The sequence below is a fragment of the Lineus longissimus genome, chromosome 8 (assembly GCF_910592395.1).
Source record: "Lineus longissimus chromosome 8, tnLinLong1.2, whole genome shotgun sequence".
Classification (NCBI taxonomy): Eukaryota; Metazoa; Nemertea; class Pilidiophora; order Heteronemertea; family Lineidae; genus Lineus; species Lineus longissimus.
This window is the reverse complement of record NC_088315.1, coordinates 17,650,620-17,660,356: the sequence shown is the minus strand read 5'-3', so window position 1 is coordinate 17,660,356 and position 9,737 is coordinate 17,650,620. Positions and strand designations below refer to the sequence as shown.

Below are 9,737 nucleotides of genomic sequence, written 5' to 3'. Positions count from 1 at the left end.
ATCACGGTGATAACACCGAGTGTTGACATCGGTGTTAATTCATACTTGGTGTTTGGGGGTACAGATTAACACTGACATCGACATCCATTCCCAGTGTTACACTGGGTGTTGACACTGAGTGTTAATGACGGTGTTAACCCAGACCAGGTGTTTGGAGCTGTGGCCACACTGACACTAACACCAACACCTAACACTAAGGCCACATAAAAAAATCTTAAGTTAAGCATCAGCGCCCGCCTCCTGTTTTCCCGCTTACTCGAAAATTTTGTTTTTGGGTGATTTTTCACTTCTGAAATGGCCCCTCAGTAGCCTAAGCGGCATAGAACGAGTCTTGAGCAAAGCATGATAGAAAGCATCCATGTGTTTCAATGTAGAGCTTCCAATGCATTGTGCAAGACTCGTAGAGAACGTCAATTTCATTACAAAGGAGGTTCCACGGTGACGTTTCATCACGTGACCGTGAACCATATTATAGCTGTGCATGCGACGTGCCACCATCAGAAAGATGGTGACGGCCGTTGTGTCCACATCGAAGCGAATAAAATCTGCGTTGTTGGTTGTTAATTGTTTTAGGTCTGTAAGCCTTAAGCAATCAGATTCACTAAAAAGTTGTCGCAAAACATTATGAGACGGTATCAGTTTTGTGAAAATTAATATTGACATTTGTAGTAAACTTCTTGGTTACACCGAAGCAGGGCTACAATGCTAGTTACAATGATAGTGATACAATGTACAGTCCATCATGATGGCTCACAATCTTGCTCTACATCCCTCACCAATCCTCTGTTTAAACAGAAACGAGGCTAATTACATTCATAGTAAACTTCTTGGTTACACCAAAGCAAGGCTACAATGCTAGTTACAATGATAGTGGTACAATTTTCAGTCCCTGATGATTGCTCACAACCTTGCTAAACACATTTCAACATCCCTCTGTTTATACAGAAACTTGGCTAATTACCTTTGTAGTACTACTTGGTTATACCGAAACAAGGCTAAAATGATAGGTGTATTTACAATGATAGTGATACAATATCCAGTCCATCATGATGGTTCACAATCTTGCTATACATGTATACCGCTCATCAATCCTCTGTTTATACAAAAGCTAGGCTAATTAAATATATAATAGACAACTTGGTTGTCCCGAAACAAGGCTACAATGATAGTTACAGTAATAGTGGAACAATATCTTGTTCATCATGATCATCAGTGTCAATAATATTAGATTTAAAATCTAATACCAGTACAAAAAATCCCAGCGCACTATACAATGCTTTCTTGAAATCTCCTTCTCTCCTTCCTTTTCTAAATATTTCCATTATATCTCTGTGGACAGTTTCTTTTTAAAGTTTCACAACATATTATTATCAAAATTCTCTGTGGACAATGAAGTGCTTTCTTGTAACCTCAATCTCTCCCTCCAATTTGAAATCATCTTCCAAGTTTCTCTGTCAGGACAGTTTTTTCTCTAATGAATATTTCTCAATATTATTATTATCAAAATTCTCTGTGGACGTTGAATCTCCTTCCTCCTTCCTTTTCGAAATCTTTTCCCTCATTTCTCCGTGGACAACTTTTTTTCTCAAGAATATTTCACAATATATTATTATCAAAATTCTCTGTGAATAACAAATAACTCTGAAATCGCCCTCTCTTCAATTTCGAAACCCTTCACGAAATTTCTTTGTAGACACATCCGATTCAAAAATAAAACTATTAGCTAAATTTCTCTGTGGACATGCTTCAACAACCTTCTTTTACATTTTAAATAGTTTTCCTTATTCTTCTGTTGACAATTGAAATTCAAAAATGTTTCAAAAGATATTCTAGCCAAATTTTGTAGTGGACAAAATCACCCTAACTTTATCTCCCTTCTATCTCGAAATCTAGCAATTTTCTCAGTGGACACTTTCAAATCGTAAATATTTGAATCAATTTTTTTAATACCAAAAAGCATACACAAGATGTTTAACGGCTCAGTCTCAAAGCCATATCTTTCTGTGGACTAAATAATATCATAAAAAGTTCATTTGTCAAAGCCCATCTTTTTCACTGAACCAAATAATGTCCACAAAATGTTTCATTTCTTTATATTAGAATATGTCAGTGCACCAAAACACGTCCACAAATGTATAATTATCTATAGCTCAGTTGATCAAAATCTGCATGTCCACAAAAATCTTTATTTCTCAACTTCATTGCCATTTTCCTTTGAGTACCAAAAAGCGTCCACAAAATGTTTAATTTCCTAGTCCCACAGCCATATTTTTCAGTGCACCAAATAATGTCCACAAAATGTTAGTAATCAATATTTCCACGCCACATTACTCAGTGGACCAAAAACGCCCACAAAATTCTCAAATTTCGAAATGTTTTTCAGGCTCAAAGCCATATTTTTCAGTGGACTAAAAAAGCGTCCTTAAATAGCTTACTTTTCAATTTCGAACAGAAAAATTTTTGTGCACGAAAACATGTTCACAAAATGTTTAATTTCTTTGTCACAAGCCCATATTTCTCTCCTCAATTCAAAGCCATATTTGTCCGATGACCAAAAGGCGTCCACAAAAGGTTTTAAGTTCTCATTCTCATTCTCACGTTTTTCAATGTTGTCCACAGAGAGATATTATATGAATCTAGAAATGGAACAGAAAGATGTGATGGCCTTTTATCCCTCATGATTTTTGGTTCAAAATTCGATGAGAATATATTTTGTTAAAATTTTTAGTTTAATTGTCCACGGAATATTAAAGAAATGATTTCGAAATGGAAGACAGATATTTCAAGAATGATGTCTTGCCCACTGAGAATTTTGCTGGTAATTCGATTCAAATTTTTTTACTGAAAGTGTCCACAGATAAATTTGGCAAAAGTTTTCGAGGAAGATATTTTTATTCTTGAAAACATATTGTCCACAGAGAAATGACCAATTGAAAGCACAAAAAATACATTTTTGATTGGAAAACCGAAAGTAACAAAAACGTGTGGCCTTGTAAGTCAGCCTGAGTATATTGTTTGATACTGGTGACTTGATTTTCTTTCCGTTGTGACAATTTCTATGTTGCAATATTAAGAAGGTCATGTTTAGATACATAATCGAACACAGCTTTACCAAAGTGTTGGCAGTTGCTGGACGAGTAGTGGTAGGTGCGGAAGAGCCATTTCTTATCTTCAAGCCAGACTATCAGTTCCTTAATCGTCTTGTTCCCAGCGTCGGATTGCACTTCAGTAACTTCCCAATAATTTTTGCCCTTTGTCAGCCTGGGTTCCCGTCGGTAGCTGTCTCGCACAGCTTCTTGTTCCTTGCTCCGTTGAATGGTAAGGCCTTCCTTATTTTTTTCAATCGACCACCACCAAGTATCTGTTTGAAAAATTATGAATAGGTGGTAAAATAGCACAAAGGTCAGCTGTTTCTCGGAGAGAGGTTTCTTATAGACAGTAACAGTCCTTATTTTCTCATCGGCGTCAAGATACGATTCAAGTAGGTGTTTCAGTTGGTCGTCTGTTATCCAATACTTTGAGCTCCCTTTGTCTGGATCAGCTTCTGCGTTGAAGTAGGCGTAATATTTACCTTCTTCATCAGGTATTATCTCATCTCCACATACGTCCTCAGGCTTTGTGATTTCAAGTGCCGTTTCAGTAAGATATTCGAACATTTCGGTAGCAAAATCATAACAGTTTGACTGTCTCCACTGTTTGGACCTTTTCTGTAACCATGCAAGTAAATCACCCAATGTGACCTTTGCACAGCTGCTATGTTTTTTAAAGTCTTCTTTTGGTCCGTCCACGTTTGTTCGCGTTCTGTCCCGGCAAAACTTTGTTACAGCATCAAGTCTTTGGCTTTGCTGAATTGTAATACCGCCATTATTAATCTCCAGGGAGAACCATGTTTCAGTATCAACTCTGACAACCAAGAAAATGTGTGTGCCATGTTTAAAAAAGGGCACATGTTGATTGAATGGTACATAGTCTTTCCAGTTTTTTGTGTGTGCTGCTGTATGAACTCGGACTCGAGTTATCTGTCTTTGGTAGATGGATGTTGTCAAACTCTTCATCTTGCTCAGAAGTTCGTCGTCAGGAAAGGTGTGTTCTTGCTTTTGTGGTTTGTCTGCTTCGGGGTCGAAGAACAAGGTTTTGGTCCACGCGTTGCCGGTCTTCTGGTTCAATGAGCTGTCACTTGGGCTAGATGGAGACGATCCCATGTTGGTGTTTTTATACTGAAATAGATTATTGTTTTTGAGGGTATTGTCCTAGATCCCATTCCATGGCTACAATAAGTTGGTGCTGTGTTGTAATTTCGACCCCCGTATGTTGGGCGCCCCCTAATTTAAGGAATTGATACCGAACTGGAGGTATTGGTTGTCTCACCCAAGCCGCGAGGATGGGGCTAAAATGTAGACCAAAACCGAGGCTTAGCCGAGGCTTTGGCCAATATTTTAGCTCCACCCTCCACCATCAATACCGACAGTACGTGAGGTATCAATTTCTATTCTAAAACATCTCAAATTTAATATAGAATAATGTGGTTTTTAAATGCTTTTGAAATGCTTCCACATTTTGCACCAATCCAAGCGGTTTGAGTTGTCTCAACTGAACCTCTGTGGTGAAAACGAGGCTATATACATGTCCATTAAAAATGAAATATTCTCACTAGGGTGTTTTAGAATCGACCGTTAAACTGTGTCTATATACGTTTATAGTGTAATTGGGAGCCCTGCATGTCCCTTTCAAAAAAATATTTTGGCACACTCAAGTGTTGGCCCCATACGCTCAATAGGCCTAGCTAGAACCCCATTTTAGCGGCGATGGCGATTTAGTGGATCCTGCGGATTCTGCGGAACCTGCGGAATATGGGCGGAATCAGCATAAAAACAGCTCGAGAATATCGAAATTATGATAAATTATCCTTATAATAAATATCTGTAATATTCCATAACTGTTAAATTGTCTAAACCGCTGAGATTATCAAGCATTTCGGAAAAAACCCAACATGCATGAAAAAAATGTCTGCATTCTATTATCGGACGATTTCCGCATTGGTCTCGTTAGGGAGTTTTTCCCAAATGTACGCGATGATGACGTGCCCCATTAACAGGACGTAACATCTATTTTAAAATGCGTTTCCAAAGTGAATGCATGAGGACAACCCATTTGTGTCGTATATCACTGGAAACACTCGATTCCCCTGATTCTGCAGGATGTTAAATCGGGCATTTTATTTCTTTAAATAAATCATAAGCGTCACATTTGCTCCTAGCTCTGTTCACCATCCCAAATGGCAATATTGCCAATTGGGCCGGACAATCACGAAAAACCCCAAATATTATACATTTCTTCCTGAATAATTCTTACAGTGACCATTCTCCCATGAAAGACAGTTGTTTACGCTACACAAAAATAAAAAAAAATCGAGGGTCAACCATTGAACTTTTGAGATATGTTGAATTTTGCACAAATCAGCGAAAAACGCACCAACTGGCACTGGACGGCATTTCAACACGGGGCCGACGCACATCCCAAGTTCAGTGTACACATACGTCCGCAACAACAGTATAAATGCGTAGTTTCTTGTTAGCCGCCTATTGAGTAGCGCTCTAGGTTTCAGAAACTCCAAAAAAACATGTCTTTGCCAAAACAACTGCTGAATCAACACTGACATACTGTAAGGACAGAGAAATCAATGATTTTAGGAACTACGGTGGGGGGGGGGGGGGGGGGGGCGCATGAATAAAAAAACCCTCCCTAATGAGACCATTGACCGTGATCTATAACCCAGGCCGAGTTGGCCCGTAATCGTGGAAGTCGTTACGCACCCGAAAAACACACGTCATTTTCGCTCATTCGTTAATTTGTTAATATCGTGCAGAATACAATAGGGACGGACACTTTTTCCAGGGGACATTTTAAACTTCTACACTGGCCTGGTTGACACGTCTCTCTTTATTTTACAACATCGCAAAATTGTGCACGAGCAACATACGATTGCCTTGATGATCCATCATTAAGATATTCAAGTCACATGATGACTGATGATGTCCAGGACTCCCAGATGACAAATCAGTTTAAACAGAGAATTTCCCACTCTCATGATAATAAAGAAAAGAATTTTCTAAAACGTCCACCCGAGTCAATCATCCCACTCTTGATGACCAAACAGCCAGCAAGATCATGCGATGACAGGTGGTAAGCTCGAGATCCTGGCAACGATCCTTAAACCACCCCAAGTCCCAGGAGGCGAAACGACTAATTTTTGGGTAGAGTGACTCTCAGACACTCTCTTGATTTAGCTTGATTACATTACATCACGGCAGCGGCCACCTTCAGCGCCACCACGTGGGGGCCTAATGGTATTAGGCTAAGTTTGGGGGCAAAAACGTCAGGGAGCGAAACGACCGGATACCCATAACATAGAAAATCCGCTGCAGACCAGATTCCGCAGAATCCGCAGAATCCGCAGGATCCGCTAAATCGCCATGCCCCATTTTAGGATACACCTCCTTACCTGTGTTGGCTATGGAAAAAGCACTCAGAGTCCTCCACACTTTCACAATGTCCTTCTCTATCTGATGTACTTGTCTATATCTTGAAATCCAATCATGTGTCCTAAAATATTATTCATTGCGTGCCATTCTGAAGAGCATATTTTGGTCTAAATTCTTCTGTGTGAACAATGCTATGGACTCGTACGATGATTATCGAATCTGGTTTTGAACCAAAAAGATATAAGGAGTGCCGTACACCCATAGAAAGTAGATGAAACGGCCAGGGGCCATTGTGCTCACCGTATAGATATTTGGTGCTTTGGAATTCATCCAGGTTAAGAAACATTGTACATGTATAGTATATAGGTCAAACCAAAGTCGGTATGACATGTGATGTATCGTTGCTTGGAGTAAGTACCATTATTGATTATGGTAACCATAAGAATATCATCAAAAAACAAGTCACTAATAAACGAGATATTGCACTTTTTACCAATTTTAGTTTTGGCCTCTTGGTGGCCAAGTTGAGTACCAGATCAGATCGAAATTCGGTGTCCAAGGTGACATGACGTAGGGAGTCATGTGCACCAAATTTCAAGTTCATAGCTATAGTGGTTCAGAAAAGTGCCATAGTTACACTCAAACGACCAATCTCATATGATATGTGATGTATCCCTGCTAGGAGAACCTACCATAAAAATGTTATTGAAAACGAATCACTAATAAGCGAGATATCACACTTTCTAGGTTTTCACTTTTGGCCCCCTGGTGGCCAAGTCGAGAATCAAACCGGACTGAAATTCAGGGTCAGAGGTCAGCTGACCTAGAGGGTCCTTTGTACAAAGTCTCAAGTTCATAGCCTTAGGGGTTAACAAACGTGCCACAGTTACGCTAAAATGGCCAATTTAAGCCATTTGACCTCTGCGACCTTGACAAGAACGTCAAATCAAAAACCCGTATCATATGTGATGTATCCTTGCTAAGAGTATCTACCATGACATTTTTACCAAAAACTAATCAGTAATAAGCGAGATATGGCACTATTCAAATTTTTTGTTTTGGCCCCCTGGTGGCCCAGTTAAGAATCAGACAAGACCGAAAATCAGTGTCACAGGTCATCTGATCTAGGGAGTCATGTGTACCAGGTTTAAAGTTCATAGCTTTAGTGGTTAAGAAACGTGCCATAGTTACACACAAACGACCAATTCACACCATTTGACCTCTGTGACCTTGAAAATAAGGTCAAATCAAAAACCGTAGGATATGTGATGCATCCTTGCTCTGAGTACCTGCCATAAAAATAGAATTGAAAACAAGTCACTATTAAGCGAGATATTGCACTTTTTACTTTTTTTAGTTTTGGCCCCCTGGTGGCCAAGTCGAGAATCAGATCAGACTGAAATTCGGTGTCAGAGGTTAAATGATGTAGAGAATCAGGTGCACCAAATTTAAAGTTCATAGCTTTATTGGTTAAGAAACGTGCTCCAGTTACACTCAAATGGCAAATTTACGCCATTTGACCTCTGTGACCTTGAAAAGTATGTCAAATCAAAAACACGTATGATATGTGATATACCCTTGCTAGGAAAACCTACCATAAAAATTTCATCAAAAACAAATCACTAATAAGCGAGATATCACACTTTTTAGATTTCCAATTTTGGCCCCCTGGTGGCAAAGTTAGGAATCAGATCGAACCAAAATTCAGCACCAGAGGCTATGTGATATAGGGGGTTATATGTACCAAGTTTCAAGTTCATAGCTTTAGTGGTTAAGAAACGTGCCATAGTTTACACTCTAATGGCCAATTTACGCCATATGACCTCTGTGACCTTGAATACAAGGTCAAATTAAAAACCCGTATAATATAAAATGTATATTTGCTATGAGTACCTACAACAAAAGTTTTATCGAAAACAAGTCACTTATAAGCGAGATATCACACTATTTAGATTTCCACTTTTGGCCCCCTGGTGGCAAAGTTAGGAATCAGATCGAATCAAAATTCAGCACCAGAGGCTATGTGATATAGGGGGTTATATGTACCAAGTTTCAAGTTCATAGCTTTAGTGGTTAAGAAACGTGCCATAGTTTACACTCTAATGGCCAATTTACGCCATATGACCTCTGTGACCTTGAATACAAGGTCAAATTAAAAACCCGTATAATATAAAATGTATATTTGCTATGAGTACCTACAACAAAAGTTTTATCAAAAACAAGTCACTTATAAGCGAGATATCACACTATTTAGATTTCCACTTTTGGCCCCCTGGTGGCAAAGTTAGGAATCAGATCGAATCAAAATTCAGCACCAGAGGCTATGTGATATAGGGGGTTATATGTACCAAGTTTCAAGTTCATAGCTTTAGTGGTTAAGAAACGTGCCATAGTTTACACTCTAATGGCCAATTTACGCCATATGACCTCTGTGACCTTGAAAACAAGGTCAAATTAAAAACCCGTATAATATAAAATGTATATTTGCTATGAGTACCTACAACAAAAGTTTTATCGAAAACAAGTCACTAATAAGCGAGATATCACACTTTTTAGATATCGACATTTGGCCCCCTGGTGGCCAAACAAAGAATCAGATTGGACCGAAAATCAGTGTCAGAGGTCAGCTGACCTAGGGCATTCTGTGTACAAAGTTTCAAATTCATAGCCCTAGGAGTTAAGAAACGTGCCACTGTTAGGATACGACGACGACGACGACGACGACGACGGACACAGCGCTATCATATAGACTCCCCTTACGGTGAGCCAAAAAGCAGGAAGCTTCAGTTTGTGACCTGACGACACAACAATGCGTAAGCTGGGATTCCCACACTTGCAACAAGACGCGATGCATTGTGGACGTCTGTGAGCCAGGTGGTTGAATAGTTCACTATAAAGGTCTTTGCATATCATAACAGGGACAACTCAGACATAAGATATGTAGGTTTTTCATAGAAAATTGGCTTCCAGCAGAACCGTCATTTCTCAAAACTGGACCATATAATTGAAAAACATTGAACTGCAATAGACTTTGCACTAAAACTGAATCCGTGCAATATTCACGGAGCATTGCGATTTGAAAAAAATTGCAATCGATAGCTAGTATTCTATGGGGTTTTTTTTAGGACGTTTCCAGCCTGCATGGAGGTAAACAATTGTAAGCTATGCAATGGGCATATAATGATGGGTGTAAAGTGAAAGGTAGGCCTAGATTAGTTGTTTAGAAAATTTTCCTTGGCTTGCTAACTATGATAT

At 39.1% G+C, this 9,737-nt stretch overlaps 1 protein-coding gene across 1 annotated transcript; it reads right to left on the bottom strand.

The window, feature by feature from the left end:
- Window positions 1-2,186: 2,186 nt before the first annotated feature.
- Window positions 2,187-6,681, bottom strand: LOC135492556 (uncharacterized). Its single transcript, XM_064779102.1, has 2 exons — window positions 6,503-6,681; window positions 2,187-4,217 (listed from the first exon to the last, which is right to left on the bottom strand). The coding sequence occupies exon 2, from the start codon at window positions 4,200-4,202 to the stop codon at window positions 3,057-3,059; it is 1,146 nt and encodes a 381-aa protein (XP_064635172.1). The 5' UTR covers window positions 4,203-4,217; window positions 6,503-6,681; the 3' UTR covers window positions 2,187-3,056.
- Between the last annotated feature and the right edge of the window lie 3,056 nt (window positions 6,682-9,737).